This window comes from Stomoxys calcitrans, chromosome 4 (assembly GCF_963082655.1).
Source record: "Stomoxys calcitrans chromosome 4, idStoCalc2.1, whole genome shotgun sequence".
In the NCBI taxonomy this organism is placed as follows: domain Eukaryota; kingdom Metazoa; phylum Arthropoda; class Insecta; order Diptera; family Muscidae; genus Stomoxys; species Stomoxys calcitrans.
This window is the reverse complement of record NC_081555.1, coordinates 71,761,145-71,784,872: the sequence shown is the minus strand read 5'-3', so window position 1 is coordinate 71,784,872 and position 23,728 is coordinate 71,761,145. Positions and strand designations below refer to the sequence as shown.

Sequence of the window (23,728 nt, the reverse complement as noted above, 5' to 3'; positions counted from 1 at the left end):
TTTGACTCCTTGAGCTTCTAGAGAGCGCAATTTTTATTCGATTTGGCTTAAATTTTGCTTGAGATGTTTTATTAGCTTCCAATAACTCTTTCGAGTGTGGTCCAAATGTGTCTATAACCGCAGCCGCCATATAAACCGATCTCCTTTTTTGGTTCCTAGACTAGACTTTTTGGTTCCTAGACTTCGCAATTCTTATCCAATTTGGGTGAAATTTTGCATATGTGGTTTTGGTATGACTTTTAAAAACTGTGCCAAGTATGGTCTAAATCGGTTCATAACCTGATATAGCTACCATATAAACCAGTCTTCCAATTTGACTTTCTGAGCATTTTGAGGGAGCGATAATTACTCAATTTGCCTGACATTTTGGAGGTGATATTTTTCTAAGACTTGTACATATCGATCAGTAACTTAATATAGCTCAAATATATTTCAAAAAGTAATACAAAGAACTTGACAAATGCGATCCAAGGTGAAGGGTCAAGGCAGATTTAAAAAGGTGGTCTCACGCGAACATGTAGGATCTTTGTCTCCTGGTGGAGGTGGTTCACATGAGAACTGAGGAGACAGCCCATCGCATTTCGGACGGCGGGATTCTGACAGATCTGAATATTATTCCACTGCGAGTCACAGAGCTGACGAGACCACACTGAGTTGGTATTCTATTCTTCTTTCGGAATAGCCGCGGATATTTTTTATTGTTTCGTGAGCGAAATTTGACAGCAATCAAATGTGTATGTTTCCATACCAAAACGCGTCTATTTATCTGCACTTATTGTTTTATCTTTTTAATATATTTTTACGCAGATAAAAAAGGAAAAACGAACCATTAAAACCAGTAAAAAAAACAGAAAAGATGCCGATAATAGGTTCAAGTGTTGTCACCAGCGTTACCATTAGAAATTTTCAAATAGTGGCACAAAAAGTGTCATTTGTAAAAAAAAGTGGAGTTTTTTTTTAAAGTGGCACATTTTTCGTTTTTATTTAAAAAAGGCTAGGAGTAACAAAAAATAAAAGCATACAATAAACCTTCATCTTTTTACATAAATAACATAAAAAAACTAATTGAAATTGATCCAAAATTTGGCACAATACTTTTCATAAAAAATAAAAGGTGTATAACAAAAACAAACAATTCAGTTTTTTTTTTACACGTAACAAGATGTATAAAAGATATGTTCGGTCAATCCGAATTTAAGATTCCCTCCACCGTAAATCAATCCTAGGATCAAGCCAATTTAAAATTTGGACGGACGAACGGACTTCGCAAAATCGATCTACGATATACAGAACATGTATTTGTAGGATTCACAATGAATGTCTTGGCGAGTTGCGGTGGTATATTTAACAAACATAAACAAACTTTTTTTTTTGTTTTGTCCAGTTACTCTCGTTCAGCTCAAAAATTTTAAATTTCTCGAAAAGTGAAAATTTTTATGCGATTTTTTGGACGACAAACAACAAATATTCGCTACATATTTGTATTTTTGAACAAGTGTCACTAATGGATGGAAAAGTGGCTCAAAAATGTTAAAAGTATGGCATTTAGTATCAAAATAAAAAAGTGGCACACAAGTATCATCGTCCAAAATAGGGTAAAATTTGATACTAAAGTGGCACAACGGTAACGCTGGTTGTCACTATAATATTTTTTTGCCATATTCCTCACTATAAGCAGAGTACTACTTTGCCGCCTACTTTTAGCCAACGTTTCCAAGCTTGACAGCATTCAGCTCGAAAAGCTAAACAGAATACCCTGCTTAAGATATGCATGTCGAACAACTTGACTCTTGACTCTTTGATTGGGTTTAGACTCATTTTCGGTGTTCCTCCATTCATTCGATACCTTTCAATTGCTCGATAACACGATAACAGCAGTAACACACACACATAAACGAGGGTATACATAAATTCTGCCAACAAAGTGACATTCGTAAATTAACTTGAAAACTGTAAACTTGTGCTCTTGGAAATCTTAACTTCTTAACTTTTTCTCAATCCATTTGAAGTCAGGTAAGTCTTGATAGTTTTGCTAAAATTGAATTCAGAATGTTGTTCAAATAAGAATGTCAATTTCGGATAATTGTGAAATTCATATTGGATAGATAAGTAGTGCATATTTTCGTGACATGGATTTAGGTGCACCGATAGAAAAATTTATGCCAGACAAATGCTACAAAGTTTTTTCTGCAGACGGACTGAAAAAATCAAAATGGCGACTCGCCAGTGCAGAAAATACTGGAACATCATATTCCTTTCCTTACAATAGTGCGCAATTGGAAAAAGTAAAGTTTAGGGTTCTTAAAATAAAATTTAAAAAAAATCAAATGGAACTACATTATGGAATTCTTTGCTCTAACGTGTGTGGCAAAAGAAAATGATTATGGATGAATAGAGATATTACTCCCCAATTTTTTATTTTCTTTATATTTCTTAAGTGTTTAACAACTGTGGGGGTTTGTGTATCTTTTTTTTTCTTAATTGTCTGTTGTTGGCTAGTCGCGAAATTGCTCATGGCTTGTGATTTCATATGGTTGTATCCATAAGTGTGTACATGTGTGCGTCTACGTATTGTGATTGGGAACTTTTTTTTTGGCGGTAGATGTGTTGTGTATCATCGATTTTTTCCCCTGCTTTTGTTTTTTACGCCATGCTATGTTTGGGCGCGAGAAATTTTCTCACGTTTTATATTTTTGGGTTTTATTGTTCTTTTTTTTTTGTTACGACTGAAATATTTTGACCAACTTTGTCAGTTTTGATTTACTTCAACTGCATTAAACTTCATTACGTTTGTAAACCTACACAAATTGATTTTAGATACCTGGAAGTAGTTATATTCTCGATCGTGATGACATTTTCAATCACTTCAAAGTTGTCAGCATTGTCTGCTCCTACTTTTGAACCTAAATCAATCCCAAATTTTGCAATTTTTTTTCGTTTATAGTGAACGGGCTAGATCAAAGTCCACGATGGATTTACTTTACTTTAATTGGCTATGACAGAAAGTTTGTCGCATTACCCGAACTCCGAATAGCCTTACAAACGCCTCGTATCTTCTACGCTCTTAAAATCTATGACACCAAGTTTCGAGGTGTCTCCCACCACTTAATCTATCCATCGGGCTTTTGATCGTTCGGTTTGCAGCAGCCCTATTTTAAATAACAATTCCCTAGGAGTTTTTTTCCTATTCTGAATAATAATTTCCTGGGCCTTTTTTTTTCCCCTACTCCCTTTTCCATTATTCTAAACAAATTTCGAAAAAGAGCAATGTCTCTCAGGGAAAAAGTACAGCGGTCAAAAAAAGTATTCATCATTCAATGTTTTTTTTTTTAATAAGTCTACAAAAGACAATTGGAATAAAAACATATTAAACTAATGATGCAGTAGTGCCTGTGTGATATATATGTACACAATTTCATTGTTTTTAAAGAAAAAATAGTATTTATTGGAACAAAAAGGGCCATTTTACAGCTGAACACAAAAAATTAAACAAAAAAAGTATTCATCATTGCAAAAAAACAAAAAAATAAATAACATAATTTAAAAAAATTAATACTTTGTTATTCGACCACCGCGTCTTATAACTTCTTTTAAACGGTTTGACATCGATTGGACTAATTTAGCGGTTATATTTTGGTCTATATTAGTCCATTCCTCCATTATCACCTGTTGCATTTGACTCTTGCTCGAAAAATTGCGCGTTCTCAATTTGCGTTCGAGATGTTCCCAAAGATGTTCAATTGGGTTCAAGTCGGGACTTTGAGGAGGAGTTTTAATGACTTTGGGGCAGTTATACAGCATCCACATCTTGGTATTTAAAGCAGAATGTTTGGGGTCATTATCTTGATAATATTGAAAGTTATTACCAAGCCCAAGTTTTACAGCACTATCTTTTAAATTCCTCTTTAAAATGTCAATGTAATACTTATGATCCATTACTCCATTAATAATTTCAAGATTTCCCGCTCCTGAAGCCGCCATACACCCCCAAACCATTAAACCACCTCCACCATGTTTTACAGTAGCAACTGTGTTTCGTTCTTCAAGCTCTGTATTTGGTTTTCTGTACACTATGACCTTTCCATCGCACCCAAAAAGATTAAATTTGCTCTCGTCTGCAAAAATGACTGTTTTTCAAAATGATTCGGGCTGTTTTACATACATTTTTGCGAAGTTTAGCCTTTTCACTCGGTTTATTTTATTTATAAAGGGCTTCTTACGTGCAGTTCTTCCTCTGTAACTATGCCTTTTGAGTGTATTTCGAATTGTTTGTGTAGTAACTTCCTTCCCTAAATATTCCATAGTGTTTTTACGAAGAATGGTCGCATTTGTCTTCGGAGTTTTCTGAACTTGCCGCACTAGCCAACGCACATCTCCAACTGAAAGTGCTTTTGGTCGACCAGATCTTGGTTTATTGTCAACAGTTTTCGTTTCTGTCCACTTTCTGATGATGGATTGTATAGTAGATCGTGGTCTATTTAATATTTCACTGATAGTTTTTTGAGTTAAACCATTCCTGTGGTGTTTTATTATCAAAACTTTTACCTCATCAGAAACCTCGTTTTGCTTACGACCCATTTTGACAAAAACTATATTTTCAATGAAATTAAATATTTGCTGTCAAGGGCAAAGCCTCCTTTACTAAATAAAACAGAAAAGGGGGATTCCCAAATAATATTTGAATTTGACTTTGATGATAGCACATCAATGATGAATACTTTTTTTGTTCTGTTTTTGGTGTTATTATATATTTTTAAAATATATAATAACACCAAAAATTGTAATATGTTTTAATATAAATTGGTGTAATTTATATTAAAACATATTACGAAAAATAAATTATTGCATAAAACTGCATTATTTGTTTACTTTAAATTTTCTTCAATTACCCAAAATAAGTGAATTTATTATCAATTTTGCTAATGATGAATACTTTTTTTGACCGCTGTAGTTATTCTGAAGGGAAATAAAAGGGAAAATGAGACGATAGCATTTGGGAAAAATTTCCCTAAACAAATGGAAGGGAGTTAGTTAAAAAATTATGAATTTTGTTTTTATAAATAAATTGTACTTCTTCACATCTCACATTCATCAAAAACAAGTAAAGGGTGATTTTTTTGAGGTTAGGATTTTCATGCATTAGTATTTGACAGATCACGTGGGATTTCAGACATGGTGTCAAAGAGAAAGATGCTCAGTATGCTTTGACATTTCATCATGAATAGACTTACTAACGAGCAACGCTTGCAAATCATTGAATTTTATTACCAAAATCAGTGTTCGGTTCGAAATGTGTTCAAATTTTGACAAATTTTGTTCAGCGATGAGGCTCATTTCTGGTTGAATGGCTACGTAAATAAGCAAAATTGCCGCATTTGGAGTGAAGAGCAACCAGAAGCCGTTCAAGAACTGCCCATGCATCCCGAAAAATGCACTGTTTGGTGTGGTTTGTACGCTGGTGGAATCATTGGACCGTATTTTTTCAAAGATGCTGTTGGACGCAACGTTACGGTGAATGAACACATTTCGAACCGAACACTGATTTTGGTAATAAAATTCAATGATTTGCAAGCGTTGCTCGTTAGTAAGTCTATTCATGATGAAATATCAAAGCATACTGAGCATCTTTCTCTTTGACACCATGTCTGAAATCCCACGTGATCTGTCAAATACTAATGCATGAAAATCCTAACCTCAAAAAAATCACCCTTTACAAATTTTGTTAGGATCTACCGGTTTAAATATGTCATGTACCATCCACAGAAGGAATAAAACCGCCGAAGACGGATCATTCTTTTTACAATATTTTTTTTTTTAAATATTTTTTTTTTATATTTTTTTTTATATATTTTTTTTATATATTTTTTTTTATATATTTTTTTTTATATATTTTTTTTTATATATTTTTTTTTATATATTTTTTTTTATATATTTTTTTTTATATATTTTTTTTTATATATTTTTTTTTATATATTTTTTTTTAAATATTTTTTTTTTTAAATATTTTTTTTTTTTAATATTTTTTTTAAATATTTTTTTTTTTTAAATATTTTTTTTTAAAATATTTTTTTTTTAAATATTTTTTTTTTAAATATTTTTTTTTAAATATTTTTTTTAAATATTTTTTTTTTTAATATTTTTTTTTAATATTTTTTTTTATATATTTTTTTTAAATATTTTTTTTAGTATTTTTTTTTAATATATTTTTTTTTAAATATTTTTTTTTATATTTTTTTAATATTTTTTTTTAATATATTTTTTTTTTTAATATATTTTTTTTTAATATATTTTTTTTTAATATATTTTTTTTTAATATATTTTTTTTAATATATTTTTTTTTAATATATTTTTTTTAAAATATTTTTTTTAAATATTTTTTTTAATATTTTTTTTATTTTTTTTTAATATTTTTTTTATTTTTTTTAATATTTTTTTATTTTTTTTAATATTTTTTTATTTTTTTTAATATTTTTTTTATTTTTTTTTAATATTTTTTTTTTAAATATTTTTTTATTTTTTTAATATTTTTTTATTTTTTTAATATTTTTTTATTTTTTTAATATTTTTTTATTTTTTTTTTAATATTTTTTTAATATTTTTTTAATATTTTTTTATTTTTTTTAATATTTTTTTATTTTTTTTAATATTTTTTTATTTATTTTTAATATTTTTTATTTTTTTTTTTTCAATATTTTTTTTATTTTTTTTTTTTTTAATATTGTTTTAAATATTTTTTAATATTTTTTTTATATTTTTTTTAAATATTTTTAATATTTTTTTTATATATTTTTTTTTTAATATTTTAATACAGCGGTCAAAAAAAGTATTCATCATTCAATGTTTTTTTTTTAATAAGTCTACAACAGACAATTGGAATAAAAACATATTAAACTAATGATGCAGTAGTGCTTGTGTGATATATATGTGCACAATTTCATTGTTTTTAAAGAAAAAAATAGTATTTATTGGAACAAAAAGGGCCATTTTACAGCTGAACACAAAAAATTAAACAAAAAAAAGTATTCATCATTGCAAAAAAACAAAAAAATAAATAACATAATTTAAAAAAATTAATACTTTGTTATTCGACCACCGCGTCTTATAACTTCTTTTAAACGCTTTGACATCGATTGGACTAATTTAGCGGTTATATTTTGGTCTATATTAGTCCTCCATTCCTCCATTATCACCTGTTGCATTTGACTCTTGCTCGAAAAATTGCGCGTTCTCAATTTGCGTTCGAGATGTTCCCAAAGATGTTCAATTGGGTTCAAGTCGGGACTTTGAGGAGGAGTTTTAATGACTTTGGGGCAGTTATACAGCATCCACATCTTGGTATTTAAAGTAGAATGTTTGGGACATTATCTTGATAATATTGAAAGTTATTACCAAGCCCAAGTTTTACAGCACTATCTTTTAAATTCCTCTTTAAAATGTCAATGTAATACTTATGATCCATTACTCCATTAATAATTTCAAGATTTCCCGCTCCTGAAGCCGCCATACACCCCCAAACCATTAAACCACCTCCACCATGTTTTACAGTAGCAACTGTGTTTCGTTCTTCAAGCTCTGTATTTGGTTTTCTGTACACTATGACCTTTCCATCGCACCCAAAAAGATTAAACTTGCTCTCGTCTGCAAAAATGACTGTTTTTCAAAATGATTCGGGCTGTTTTACATACATTTTTGCGAAGTTTAGCCTTTTCACTCGGTTTATTTTATTTATAAAGGGCTTCTTACGTGCAGTTCTTCCTCTGTAACTATGCCTTTTGAGTGTATTTCGAATTGTTTGTGTAGTAACTTCCTTCCCTAAATATTCCATAGTGTTTTTACGAAGAATGGTCGCATTTGTCTTCGGAGTTTTCTGAACTTGCCGCACTAGCCAACGCACATCTCCAACTGAAAGTGCTTTTGGTCGACCAGATCTTGGTTTATTGTCAACAGTTTTCGTTTCTGTCCACTTTCTGATGATGGATTGTATAGTAGATCGTGGTCTATTTAATATTTCACTGATAGTTTTTTGAGTTAAACCATTCCTGTGGTGTTTTATTATCAAAACTTTTACCTCATCAGAAACCTCGTTTTGCTTACGACCCATTTTGACAAAAACTATATTTTCAATGAAATTAAATATTTGCTGTCAAGGGCAAAGCCTCCTTTACTAAATAAAACAGAAAAGGGGGATTCCCAAATAATATTTGAATTTGACTTTGATGATAGCACATCAATGATGAATACTTTTTTTGTTCTGTTTTTGGTGTTATTATATATTTTTAAAATATATAATAACACCAAAAATTGTAATATGTTTTAATATAAATTGGTGTAATTTATATTAAAACATATTACGAAAAATAAATTATTGCATAAAACTGCATTATTTGTTTACTTTAAATTTTCTTCAATTACCCAAAATAAGTGAATTTATTATCAATTTTGCTAATGATGAATACTTTTTTTGACCGCTGTAGTTATTCTGAAGGGAAATAAAAGGGAAAATGAGACGATAGCATTTGGGAAAAATTTCCCTAAACAAATGGAAGGGAGTTAGTTAAAAAATTATGAATTTTGTTTTTATAAATAAATTGTACTTCTTCACATCTCACATTCATCAAAAACAAGTAAAGGGTGATTTTTTTGAGGTTAGGATTTTCATGCATTAGTATTTGACAGATCACGTGGGATTTCAGACATGGTGTCAAAGAGAAAGATGCTCAGTATGCTTTGACATTTCATCATGAATAGACTTACTAACGAGCAACGCTTGCAAATCATTGAATTTTATTACCAAAATCAGTGTTCGGTTCGAAATGTGTTCAAATTTTGACAAATTTTGTTCAGCGATGAGGCTCATTTCTGGTTGAATGGCTACGTAAATAAGCAAAATTGCCGCATTTGGAGTGAAGAGCAACCAGAAGCCGTTCAAGAACTGCCCATGCATCCCGAAAAATGCACTGTTTGGTGTGGTTTGTACGCTGGTGGAATCATTGGACCGTATTTTTTCAAAGATGCTGTTGGACGCAACGTTACGGTGAATGAACACATTTCGAACCGAACACTGATTTTGGTAATAAAATTCAATGATTTGCAAGCGTTGCTCGTTAGTAAGTCTATTCATGATGAAATATCAAAGCATACTGAGCATCTTTCTCTTTGACACCATGTCTGAAATCCCACGTGATCTGTCAAATACTAATGCATGAAAATCCTAACCTCAAAAAAATCACCCTTTACAAATTTTGTTAGGATCTACCGGTTTAAATATGTCATGTACCATCCACAGAAGGTTTGCATAGGTTTTTCAGATTTATTAACAATAAAAGACAAGAATTTTAGAATTGGTATATGAATATACATTGGTATGTTGTTGTAGCGGTGTGTTGTATGCTGAGGCCGCAGCCCTTGCCGATGAAAGACTAATCGTGTCAATTCGGAACGTACAACCGTCTGTCATGGAATATACATAGGTATCAAAATATGTGGTTCATATTTTAATATTCTTAGACCCATCTGTGTATAAAGAGATGTTGCTAAGTGATATTAAAAGGAGGTCCCTTATTATTGAGCTTAAAGTAGAGTCGGGCATTACAATAACTTCAGACCATAATTTACTCGAGAATAATTGGTGCCACATTTGGCAATATTTACGCAAAAGGGATATTAAGAAATCCATATTCCAACAGCCGTCCAAACCAACAAGAAAAGCGGCAGCCGCCCAGAATTGTCGATTAGATATACGACAATAAAAGTAGGTCTTTAGATAAGGCAACGTATCATGCAGATCATCTCATCATTCATGACGACATAGAAGCAAACCTCTATATTACTCATTAAAGTAGTTCTGCCCAAGAACGATCCGGTAGATTCAGCCACCTAAACTCTTTTTGGCAAGGGAATACGCCAACGTCTACCAGACCACTCTGTATGTATGAAGACAAAAGTTTTTATCACTACACAGAAATATCGTGACAGTCTGTAGGTCATAATTGTGCACTACTAAAATACAAAAAGAAAAACAAATATTACAAAAGCAACACTAAACATTTTTTTAAACTTTTTTAACGACCCTTTAACATCTTTTTGCTTATTTTTTCATTTTATGTTCTTTTTTTTTCCAAAAACTATTAGTCAAATGTTTAGCAAAAATAAAACAACTAAAGCAAAACCACTACTTTCGAAAATTCAAAATTCCCTCCGCCCGTTCAATCAGAATAGTAGGATTTTATTCGAGGGAGAAATTAATTTCCTGGGGGTTTATTACCGACTTAGTGGAAATTGTGTAGAATAAATTCTGTTTTTCACCATCCATGCCATTTTTTTCCCGACTATCACAAATGATGGCTGTGATTTTTATCGTGGAAGCAAGAAAGCATGATTCAATAACCTTAGAAAACCTCCCATATAAAACCTGTCTTATGACATTTCAAATTTAGGTCATGTAGAGTTGTAGATGTCGTGTGATATAAATGAAACTAACATATGGAAATCACTTTTTAAAATAGCGCAAGTATTTTTTTTTTGGTTGAGATCGTGCTCTATTCCTTCTGACAAAACAATGAAATCAACTCTTCGTTGTCAGTGAAATTAAAGCAACTCCAAATTGTTTTCAAAAATATATGATTTAACCACCTTTTCACAACTTTAACAATTTTTCGCTTTAAAAAAAATCAGACACCAAAACAACTTACAGGTGTGGTAGCAAAAATTATGAATCGTATGTAAATTGCAATTTTGGAAAACATTTTATATTAAGCTGCCATTAATTTCAAAAACAGCAACTCTGAAAGTTGTACACATTGTATGGTACGTACGAAATATTTTATATGACAAATGGATTTTGCCATAAATATGCAACTTTTTCAATTAAATCGTGCTTTTATTTCATCGAACATACATGTAAATAAGAAAATACGAGGGTTACTTTTTATATTCCGGGATTGTAAAACCCTTGTGTTGCAATCTGCCAACTGACAGCTCTATCGTAAAGCTTGACATTTTTGAGGTTATACGTACTCAGAACGTTTTGAAATAGAGCGCTAATTGTGTTGTTTACAGTAACTTAAAGATTCGTCTCGCCAAAAAAATGGAATTAAATCGTGAACATTTTCGTGCGATTATTTTTTACAACTTTCGACGTTTATTAACTCAACAACAGTGCAGTGGTGAACTTAATTAATTTTTGGCGATGAAGCTCCATCAAACACCAGTGTTTATCGATGGTATGGTGAATTCAACCGATGTCGTATTTTCCTCCAAGACGAATTTCGTAAAGGTCGTACAAAATCAGTTATTGTTTCTTAAACCACTGATGTTTTGAGCCAACTGATTTTGCAAGATCGTTATGCATCCCATCGTAAGATTTGACCTCAAAAAAAATTGTTCGCGTTGGATCCCACACCATTTTGTCAATCGCTCAAAAAAGGCTCGTTCCGATTGGTCGAAAGAAATGCCCCAAAAATACGACCGCGGCGTTTCGAAACATGTCTGTGACATCGTGACAGGTGATGAATCGTGGATTTACGCGTGTGAGCCAGAAAGTAAACAGCAGTCAACTGTTTGGATGTTTGTAGATGAGCCAAATCCAATCGCCAGATTTTTTTTTTTTTTTTTTTTTTTTTTTTAAACTGGACATATCGCAATCGTACCACGACAATAACGCAGAAACTTCAATTCTGAGTGGTACACAACCATTTGTTTGCCAGTTGTCTTTCAAGAAATCGGGAAAATAAACCGCCGAAGACGGATCATTCTTTTTACAATATTTTTTTTTTTAAATATTTTTTTTTTATATTTTTTTTTATATATTTTTTTTATATATTTTTTTTTATATATTTTTTTTTATATATTTTTTTTTATATATTTTTTTTTATATATTTTTTTTTATATATTTTTTTTTATATATTTTTTTTTAAATATTTTTTTTTTTAAATATTTTTTTTTTTTAATATTTTTTTTAAATATTTTTTTTTTTAAATATTTTTTTTTAAAATATTTTTTTTTAAAATATTTTTTTTTTAAATATTTTTTTTTTAAATATTTTTTTTAAATATTTTTTTTTTTAATATTTTTTTTTATATATTTTTTTTAAATATTTTTTTTAATATTTTTTTTTAATATATTTTTTTTTAAATATTTTTTTTTATATTTTTTTAATATTTTTTTTTAATATATTTTTTTTTTTAATATATTTTTTTTTTAATATATTTTTTTTTAATATATTTTTTTTTAATATATTTTTTTTAATATATTTTTTTTAATATATTTTTTTTAAAATATTTTTTTTAAATATTTTTTTTAATATTTTTTTTATTTTTTTTTAATATTTTTTTTATTTTTTTTAATATTTTTTTATTTTTTTTAATATTTTTTTATTTTTTTTAATATTTTTTTTATTTTTTTTTAATATTTTTTTTTTAAATATTTTTTTATTTTTTTAATATTTTTTTATTTTTTTAATATTTTTTTATTTTTTTAATATTTTTTTATTTTTTTTTTAATATTTTTTTAATATTTTTTTAATATTTTTTTAATATTTTTTTATTTTTTTTATTTTTTTTAATATTTTTTTATTTTTTTTAATATTTTTTTATTTATTTTTAATATTTTTTATTTTTTTTTTCAATATTTTTTTTATTTTTTTTTTTTTTAATATTGTTTTAAATATTTTTTAATATTGTTTTAAATATTTTTTAATATTTTTTTTATATTTTTTTTATATTTTTTTTAAATATTTTTAATATTTTTTTTATATATTTTTTTTTTTAATATTTTAATACAGCGGTCAAAAAAAGTATTCATCATTCAATGTTTTTTTTTTAATAAGTCTACAACAGACAATTGGAATAAAAACATATTAAACTAATGATGCAGTAGTGCTTGTGTGATATATATGTGCACAATTTCATTGTTTTTAAAGAAAAAAATAGTATTTATTGGAACAAAAAGGGCCATTTTACAGCTGAACACAAAAAATTAAACAAAAAAAGTATTCATCATTGCAAAAAAACAAAAAAATAAATAACATAATTTAAAAAAATTAATACTTTGTTATTCGACCACCGCGTCTTATAACTTCTTTTAAACGCTTTGACATCGATTGGACTAATTTAGCGGTTATATTTTGGTCTATATTAGTCCTCCATTCCTCCATTATCACCTGTTGCATTTGACTCTTGCTCGAAAAATTGCGCGTTCTCAATTTGCGTTCGAGATGTTCCCAAAGATGTTCAATTGGGTTCAAGTCGGGACTTTGAGGAGGAGTTTTAATGACTTTGGGGCAGTTATACAGCATCCACATCTTGGTATTTAAAGTAGAATGTTTGGGACATTATCTTGATAATATTGAAAGTTATTACCAAGCCCAAGTTTTACAGCACTATCTTTTAAATTCCTCTTTAAAATGTCAATGTAATACTTATGATCCATTACTCCATTAATAATTTCAAGATTTCCCGCTCCTGAAGCCGCCATACACCCCCAAACCATTAAACCACCTCCACCATGTTTTACAGTAGCAACTGTGTTTCGTTCTTCAAGCTCTGTATTTGGTTTTCTGTACACTATGACCTTTCCATCGCACCCAAAAAGATTAAACTTGCTCTCGTCTGCAAAAATGACTGTTTTTCAAAATGATTCGGGCTGTTTTACATACATTTTTGCGAAGTTTAGCCTTTTCACTCGGTTTATTTTATTTATAAAGGGCTTCTTACGTGCAGTTCTTCCTCTGTAACTATGCCTTTTGAGTGTATTTCGAATTGTTTGTGTAGTAACTTCCTTCCCTAAATATTCCATAGTGTTTTTACGAAGAATGGTCGCATTTGTCTTCGGAGTTTTCTGAACTTGCCGCACTAGCCAACGCACATCTCCAACTGAAAGTGCTTTTGGTCGACCAGATCTTGGTTTATTGTCAACAGTTTTCGTTTCTGTCCACTTTCTGATGATGGATTGTATAGTAGATCGTGGTCTATTTAATATTTCACTGATAGTTTTTTGAGTTAAACCATTCCTGTGGTGTTTTATTATCAAAACTTTTACCTCATCAGAAACCTCGTTTTGCTTACGACCCATTTTGACAAAAACTATATTTTCAATGAAATTAAATATTTGCTGTCAAGGGCAAAGCCTCCTTTACTAAATAAAACAGAAAAGGGGGATTCCCAAATAATATTTGAATTTGACTTTAATGATAGCACATCAATGATGAATACTTTTTTTTGTTCTGTTTTTGGTGTTATTATATAAAATTGCATTTTTTGCGCTAATTAAATTTATTTTTTGAATTTATTTTAAAACATATTACGAAAAATAAACTATTGCATAAAACTGCATTATTTGTTTACTTTAAATTTTCTTCAATTACCCAAAATAAGTGAATTTATTATCAATTTTGCTAATGATGAATACTTTTTTTGACCACTGTAATATTTCCTTGTTCATGCATTTTTGTGTCAAAGCACATAACTCCAGTTCTGTCTATTTTTCCCGCATTTGTTCGAATGTATGTATGTTTTTATCGTGTGAATCTCAAGTGTTTTACGAGGATGTAGAGTGCTTTCTTCCATAACAATGCATGCTGTTTATATGCGGAAATTTAATAAAAACTTTGAAAGACTCAAACAGCAACACTACCCCAAATGGTATCGTAAGACAAACGTAAATATTTGTTGCAAAAAAGTGGTCATTAAAGTTTTTTTTGTCATACATTTATTAAAAACTGAAGTTTTTGTTTTTTATTTTTAATTGTTTTAATTATTTATTTCTCCAATAGTTCGATACATTATCGATGTTCTTCCTCAGGAAGAATATCAGCTATGATTTACGCGAGACAATTGACTTATTCACCACGGAGTTTTTTTTTCATATATGCTCGTAGATCTAGATTGGTTGTTATTGTTCAAATCACTCAGTATTACTCCATTTTAGTATATACCATTATTGAAAGAGACATTTATACATATCCTTTCTAAATGATCTGCCAGTTGGATGCCAGCGACCCTTTTATTTAGACGTGATAGAAGTAGTACAGTTGCATTGAATGATCAAAGCCAGGTAAAAACACTGGAACATTTCCATATAATTGCCAAAACTGTTGAACACCAACATTTTGCCGCCGTGTATTTAATGGACATTGAATTTGTAAGCAACATAATTTTGGCAAGGCTTCATTCATCCACCTTTTTGCTATGACATTGTTTGGCTTGAATTATTTTTTTTCTTTTATTTTCGTATGCCTGTCGTTTTACTTGAATATGTTTTGGATTCCATAGGCAATGAGGATGATTAAACGCTCTGTTCAATTTGACTCCATGCTGTTTTATTACTTGTCCCTTCATGGCAGGGTGGACCAACGAAGACTTAAATAATACTCAAATATTTCTTTGAGTTCAGAGATCAATAGAAAATAATGTAAATTTTTTTTCTTATAAACTTTATACTATACGTATATAGTTATGTTGGACGATATAAGGTTCTTTCGTCTTTCCGATATGTATTTCACTATTTAAATGAATTGCATAATGGCAGAGGTTTTTCCACAATGAGGTCATATAGATTTTTGTGTTAATATATATGTACCACAGTTTCGTTTCCCGACACAACTTCTAAAAATTAGTAACTTAGTACAAGCTATTTCAAAAACAAAGAAAGAAAGGCGGCATGTATCTCTAGCCCTCTATCTACCTAATCATTCTGTGAAACATCCGTTGCAGCCAAAGCTTTTTGTTTTCGCCAAGTTATTGGGTTGCCCAAAAAGTAATTGCGGATTTTTCATATAGCCGGCGTTGACAAATTTTTTCACAGCTTGTGACTCTGTAATTGAATTCTTTCTTCTGTCAGTTATCAGCTGTGACTTTTAGCTTGCTTTAGAAAAAAAGTATATTTGATTAAAGTTCATTCTAAGTTTTATTAAAAATGCATTTACTTTCTTTTGAAAAATCCGCAATTACTTTTTGGGCAACCCAGTACATGTGATTCTATTAGTGGGTGTATTATTGCAATGATTTCACTATAATAACATTATTTTGTTAGACAAAATTTTAAACTTTTTTTTAAAACAAAAAACTGATCAATCATTTGTTTATAGAACCTAGCCGCAAGACAACGGTAAAGTCATTCCGTTTTCGTTTTAAAAGGAAGTAAGTCAATTAGAAAAAATTTGGATCATTAAGCTCATCTCAAAAAAGAAAGTAACACATCATTGGAAAAACGATCCTCGCTCTAACAGCAAAACAAATTAGAAAAATTAAGTATGTCTTCATATAATACTAAGATAAATGATCGCTTTTTCAATTCTTAAAACGTGGTATTCTGTTCTGCTTTCGAAATAGTTGCGAAAAACAAACAAAATATCATAATTATTTTAAACATAATTAAATTAGATTCTTTGTACCAGGACAGTCTTACCTTCGTACTACACTAGCATTAATTGGTTTCAAGAACTCCTTTTAAGCCATTAGCGTAGAAAAGCTTTTTATTTCACACAGAACAGAATATCAAACCTAATAAAAAAATGTGCTTACTAAATTTTATGTAGACATTTGCATTAACAGTTAACTACATCAAAAATAAACCATACAAAAAAGGTTGTTTTGGTTGAAAAGAGGTTGCCGCCTATGCCAGTTATCGGCTTGTTGTGCGCTCTAAATACTAAATAGTAACTTCGGATAAAAATATCCAAGTCAGGAATTCTGTGCTTCTAACAAAATCCCTAATTGCTTTACATTTCATGCCCTTGGCCAGTTTATATCCTGTTGTAAGCAAGCCCATAATTTTAAAAGATTTTATGCAAAACTTTATTTCCTCTTCAACTTAACATCTACTCACTTTTGCCCTATTTTGTTTGGCTATTCGCAAACAAAACATTAAATGCATTATTAATCTGATTTTGCCCCACACCCTACCCCTCATTTAGTCGTTAATTACAATTCCACAAACCAAACAACTTAGCGAGTTAAGAGGAGCGAGTATTTCGGTACTCACGTATACGTAAACACGCTTGCCCTTTTTGTAAAAGTTCCCGCCAAAAATAATATTTTTGTTGTCGTATGTCAAAATATGGTTGTCGCTCGATGTTTTCACTTTCTTAAATCCCCGGAAAAACATCTGGAGTAGTTGAAATGCCCTTTGTCTAATGAAATAAAAAAGTTCTCTACCAGCTCGTCCGCAGACAGATGAATTATATAGCCTAGGTAGATTCGGTAACTGAGACAATAGCTATTTGTTGTATAATCACGAAAAAGTACAGCTGTGAGAAAAAACAAAAACAAATCCCAAAACGTAAGGTAGACCACATCTCTTTAATCGTGTTATGTATGTGTGTGTTGCCTATAGCACCTCTCTCTTTCTAACCTGTTGTTGTTATTGCCACAAATAGATACCAAAAAGCAACGCTTAAAAATTGGGAGAAATGCATGTAACCTATGAAGTGTTTAATCATGACATCAGTTAGCTACAAGCATTCTAAGAGCACAAACGTCCGAAACCACAGCGAGAGAAATCGTGTAACACGAACCAACAAAGAATTTCACAATAATTATCAAAATAAATTTTGTTAAATATTTTTTAATATTGTTAAGTAAAGTAAGGGAAGCAATGTAATATTTCATTATCTTAAATTTAAAATGGCTAACATTTGTTTTATTTTTCTTTTAGATAACTTGTTGAAATGGCCCGTACAAAGCAGACCGCCCGTAAATCTACAGGAGGAAAAGCTCCCCGTAAACAATTGGCCACAAAAGCGGCTCGTAAATCAGCACCCTCAACCGGTGGTGTGAAGAAACCCCATCGTTATCGCCCCGGTACCGTGGCTCTGCGTGAAATTCGTCGTTATCAAAAATCGACTGAATTGCTGATCCGCAAGTTGCCCTTCCAGCGCTTGGTTCGTGAAATCGCTCAGGATTTCAAAACCGATTTGCGTTTCCAGTCTGCAGCTATTGGTGCTCTGCAGGTTAGTACTGAAAGCATATTTCACAAATTAATTCACCCATTAATTTTTACTTGGACATAGCTTAAGCATCACTTGAAAGATGAATACCAATTTGGATTTGAAATAAGAAGTGGTATATTTTAATTTATATAAGAAATAGTGTATGCCATTTTCTTCTCATGGAGGAATGCAAATAGATCTGTAACTCCGACACAAGACGATCGTTCGTATTTCGATCGGTTAAATGTACCGGAACGAGCTAGCCTTCCCAGAGGCTGGTCAGGAAATGTTACTTCCCTTTACACTCTCAGTGTATCTACAACAACAACGGCAACTAATATTACACATTTTGTCGTTGTTTTGAGATTCCTGAATTTTGATCATCAAAAATTCTACGATGAGTTTCACGTTCAAAAAGTATCGCGAATTTTGTGTTTGGATGTCGAATTTGAATATTTGATTTCGACTGCCGAAAATTCGCGATTATATTTTGTTTTTAGTATTTTGGAATAGATATTTCTTGGAACAATAACTTATATAGAAACAATCATCTCGGTTTTATACTTAATATAATATGACAGTCAATAATTCGACTACGTCATACATAATAAGGGTGGGTACTACTTCATGTATAGCCGATCTTTGCATGCATAGATAAAGAATAGGAGTGCCAACCTATCGCAACAAAACAATCGAAAACACGTTCTCCACAAAAATTCAATATCCGCGATGCATTTTGTACAGACTTTGCTCCATAGGTCAGAAAGCTCGTTCGGTTCATTGGACCGATCGCCGCGGGACCGTTATGGCTATCGGTTACTTAAAGGCGCCAATAACTCTTCTCATATCGAGTATTATCGGCACTTAATATTTAAGCAAGAACCGGGTATGTTGTAACAGCGTGTTGAGTTTTATCCACCACTCTATCCTGTTCTAGGAACTCTGCGACTAAGTTGGGGTGAGTCCAGAAGAATATAGTAGGATATGACGGAAAGTTAAACGGGTGTTGTGTGTCGTGTGCTCCCAGGTTACAATCGGGACATACATCTACGTTATTAAACTTATCCACTTAAGAGGTAATGCCATTTGTCCAATAACAAACATCTATACCTATCCAACACAACCTCGATTGGTATTTGGCGAAACTCAAAAGCATTCAAAGAAATGCGCTTTGAAAAGTATTTTATTCTAGTAATTTCATCATAATAAGACTATTTTGTTGCTTATGTCCTGAATACGTGAAGGAAGCCGCACTCTGTACGTCCTATTTTTGTCTTTTTTATGCTAAAAATACAGCAAAAAGAGCGCACAGATACCAAAGGCCACCGTTGCGCGTATGTGCATGTCCACCTATGGCGCTGAACACCTGGGATCGAAAACTGACGAGAACATCAGAAAAAAATTTATTGCTCCTAATGCTGGCGACATTTGTGAGGTACACTATGTCATGTAAAAGCTTCTCAAAGAGGTCGGTAAGTTTAACTAGCGTATCTCGTGTTAAGACCTTTCCGGTATCGCTGCAGTACGTATAACTCCTATTTGATCAATGCTATGTTTATGGAGCCAATTTTGGTTTTTGGGAACAAAGACTGAGTGGTGGACTGCGTCTTACACATACACACACACCATATATCACCTTGCTCTAGAATGAACCTTCTTTCATTTCGTTCGGACTCGGTTATAAAAGGGAGGACCTTTATCATTGAGCTTAAAACTTGAATCAGAGAACACTCATTGATATGTAAGAAGTTTGCCCATGTTCCTTAATGGAATGTTTATGGGAAATTTTCCATTTCTACAAATGCAGTGTGTGTCAAAAGCTGGAAATCAGAAATTATTTGATCTTACCACATGTAATAGATGAGCTGTCTGTCGTTTGGTAAACTATTTGGAATAAATCCTTGGACCTCCGAACAAAACAAAAATTATAAATAATTTTCTCAAATAACTTGCCTGCGATCTCTTGGAGAATAAACTAATTCATCGTAAAAAGTTCTTTCGCAACATTTTTAAAGATTCATCTCTGAAGTAAAAGAGGGTTCATTCTAGAGAAAGGTGATATTTGGTGTGTGTGTGTAAGACGCAGTCCACCACTCAGTCCTTGTTCCTCAAAACCAATATTGGCTCCATAAACATAGCATTGACCAAATAGGAGTTATACATACTGCAGTTATACCAGAATGGTCTTAACACGAGATAAGTGAGTTAAACTTGCCTCCCTCCATCTTTCCATTGCGAATATAACTAAAAGATAACTTAGCGCTTCAACCGAAGCAGATTACATGCCGGTTTTTTTTTCCAAGCGTTTATGATAGTTTGGGAGGCCACCGTACCGCAGAGGTTAGCATGTCCGCCTATGACGCTGAACGCCTTGGTTCGAATCCTGGCGAGGCCATCAGAAAAAAATTTCGCCGGTGGTTTTCCCCTCCTAATGCTGGCGACATTTGTGAGGTACTATGCCAAAGAGGCTCGCCGTTCGGACTCGGCTATAAAAAGGAGGCCCCTTATCATTGAGCTTAAACTTGAATCGGACTGCACTCATTGATATGTGAGAAGTTTGCCCCTGTTCCTTAGTGGAATGTTCACGGGCAAAATTTGCAATTTTATTTATAAAAGTTGCAATGTTGGCCAATTGGTAGAACTTTGTGCAATTTTATTCTATAACTAGTATTATTATTCTTTATTAACCATAATTTTTTTTTGTTCTTTTATTGCAGGAAGCCTCTGAAGCTTATTTGGTGGGTTTGTTTGAAGACACAAACTTGTGCGCTATTCATGCCAAGCGTGTCACCATTATGCCAAAGGACATCCAATTGGCCCGCCGCATTCGTGGTGAACGTGCTTAAGCAGCTTGCAGCAGCAGCAACATTATTTTCAATATATTATTAATGCAAGCTAAACAGCAGCAGCAGCAAGAAGATAAAAATTACATTTCTTTTATACATTTTATTATTATCTCTCTTAATGATTTATCATTTATATTAATAACAATATAACAATATTCAAAAAATTACAACAAAAATATTTTATTAAAGAAAATAAAAAAAACAAAGATGAAATCCAAACAACATCTATGGGAAGAAACCTTTTAACTTAGATATAAAAGAAACAAAGAAATAAATCAAACCACTTTAACATACAAGAATATACACGTTTTAACAATATAAGAAATAATAATTAAATGACCTTATAAAAACAACACAAACAACAAAAGATATAAGGTCAAATAATAATAAAATATGTCTATTAAGAAAAATCCGTAAATAACCCACAATAAATACATATGCAAATATGATATATATATGTACTACAATATATATTACATAAGCAAGCAGCAAATATGCGCAACCTATAAGAAACCCAACAAAATATATGCTTTATATTTAACAACATCTTAATATATGGAAACATTTAATTGATTTATAATTATTATTCAATCTTTACTAGCCATGTAAGTTTTGTGACTGTACAAGAAGGCGGATCATTACTGATCAAGATAAAATAAACAAATTCGACCCATTATACGAAAGAGAAGAAAAGAAAAGAGTTACAAATATATTTAATGACAACTAGTTATGTAAGCTTTGATAATTATTATAACAGAACAAAAGCAACATCTTAATTTAAATTCCAAAAAAAAAACAAACACAAATAAGATACGATCCGGAACAAAAAAAGAGGATCCAATATTTATAAAATATTTAAATAAAAGTAATTGACAACAACCACCACCCTCCTGTAAAAAGCAATTCAAATATTCTTTGGGAAAACTTCAATGGCAGATCTTTTAGTTGATTAGTACTTGCACTCTCAAGGCGAATACAAAACCTCTGGAGACTCTTTTTTTATGGATGGTCTCAAGGAATTACTTGTTTTGTGTTTCATAAAGTGGGAGGCGGTTTGGCTACCGCAACATCTACAGTAGCATTTGTCTAACTTTTGAGGCATTTTCCTCCTCATTCGTGGGGGATTGGCCCAAGGCCATAACTTAAGGGCCTACTAAAGAACATCTTAATACTTTTTTTATGGAATTATTGAAAACAAAAAGTTTGAAAGCATAAACATTGTTTGAATGATCTTTAATTAATATCTACAAATAGTTGAAAGAAATGCAAAACAAAAATCTTATATATATATATATATAAATATATGATAATTAGCAACAAACAGTACGCATCAATGTTAGATTTGAAATGAATTTAGCAAATTCAAAATATACATTTTAAGTAGCTGTATTAGCATTTTAAGATTATCTGAGTAATTATAAGTTTTGACTTATTGAGGATTATACGAACGTCTTGCCGATCTACACTCCACCAAGTTCTCAAACCACCATCCAACATCCTGAGACGTCTGCCCATGAGTTAAGGTTACCGCTCAACGTAAATCAAACCATTAAATATCCATTCCTTGGCTCATCGTGGCGTGTTGCGTAGTCGAAACAGACAAATTAACCATCGCCGGTATATCTCCTCGATAATACTTGATATACATACATACCCATTTGTCCACTATTCCGCAAAATAAATATATATATTATACATGAAAATAATATGATATATCCATATATGAAATTACAGAAATTACCATACTAGCAAATTAAAGGAGCAAGTTATTTTCTCAATTGATTTTTTTATATCATACTAACAATTTAATTTTTTAATTCTTATTATTACTAACATTCACTCAAGCTTATTTCAAGGTATAAAATATTAATTTTAAGGTTTTATTGTTTTGTCATTCATTTTGAACCATATACTATGTATACTTTAATATTCACTCATTTGTTTTTTATTTTTTTTATTTCTCTATAACATTTATTCCAAGTATTTTATTTTACACACACATATATATATAACTTATCACACAAGTAAGTAATTTTATTATATTTTAAACACACAAACAAAACCAAAACAAAAAATGATTGATATCAATAAAAAAAATACTGGGTTTTCATTTGAAGATCCAGCCTAAAATACTTTAGTCTTCTTATTAGGTGAGGTATGGTGATTTTGGGATTTTCCAAACTGCTGTGTCTCCGAATCATGGCATTCGGTAATGTATCCGTTTTTGTTTCGAATAAATTGTCGATACGAAAACATATTTGGATCACGGCATTTGACCCAAATGAGCTACCACTTTGTACAGCGTTGCCAGCATCAAAAAGTGAATTCGAATCAAAACAAATATGAAAATTTAATCGGCGACAGTGAATAAAAATAAATATTAAATTGTTTTATAAATCTAAATTCAAAAATTACTCTTTAATGATCTGTAGTTGGTGGATCTTTCTCTTGGGAAGACAGAACCAACGATTTCATGGCTGAACTGGGTAAATATCTTGCAGCGCTTCGATATATGTAGGTGCAAATGATTTTACGCGCAAAAAACGTTTTCTAGCCGAAAGCAATATCAACAATTAAATATTTTGACCATTAGAGGCTCCAAAATAATGTAGTAAATGGCTACCAAGTTGGAAGTGGTGAAAAAGTGGCAGCAATACAATGGCTTCTTAAAAGAATCTAGTCCAGCATCGATTGAAAACGACTATATCAGATTTCATATATTTATCTTGTTCCAAGCTGTACTGTCACCGAGTTTACGAAGTGAGGAACAAAACTCCCACAGTCTCTTTGTCGCCTTAGTTATTTGGTGCGCTTTCATTAAGTTGACCAGAATTGATTGTTGTTATTTACAATAGGTTAGGTTTGGTTTAAGTGGCAGTCTGCCGTCAGACTCCCTTAGACGTTTTCGTCCATTGTGATACCACAGGAACAAAAGAAGGAACATGCCTTCTAGTTA

General features: G+C 31.0%; 1 protein-coding gene across 2 annotated transcripts; it reads left to right on the top strand.

Moving 5' to 3' along the window:
* Nucleotides 1–1,904: 1,904 nt before the first annotated feature.
* On the top strand, nt 1,905–21,675 carry LOC106092150 (histone H3.3A). 2 transcript variants are annotated; one of them, XM_013258922.2, is made up of 3 exons: nt 1,905–2,013; nt 17,653–17,947; nt 20,644–21,675. In XM_013258922.2, the coding sequence occupies exons 2-3, from the start codon at nt 17,666–17,668 to the stop codon at nt 20,770–20,772; spliced, it is 411 nt and encodes a 136-aa protein (XP_013114376.1). In that variant the 5' UTR covers nt 1,905–2,013; nt 17,653–17,665; the 3' UTR covers nt 20,773–21,675. The 2 variants fall into 2 exon arrangements, with proteins under 2 accessions (XP_013114376.1, XP_013114377.1); XM_013258923.2 differs by lacking the exon at nt 1,905–2,013 and adding an exon at nt 17,457–17,580.
* The last annotated feature ends 2,053 nt before the right edge of the window (nt 21,676–23,728 follow it).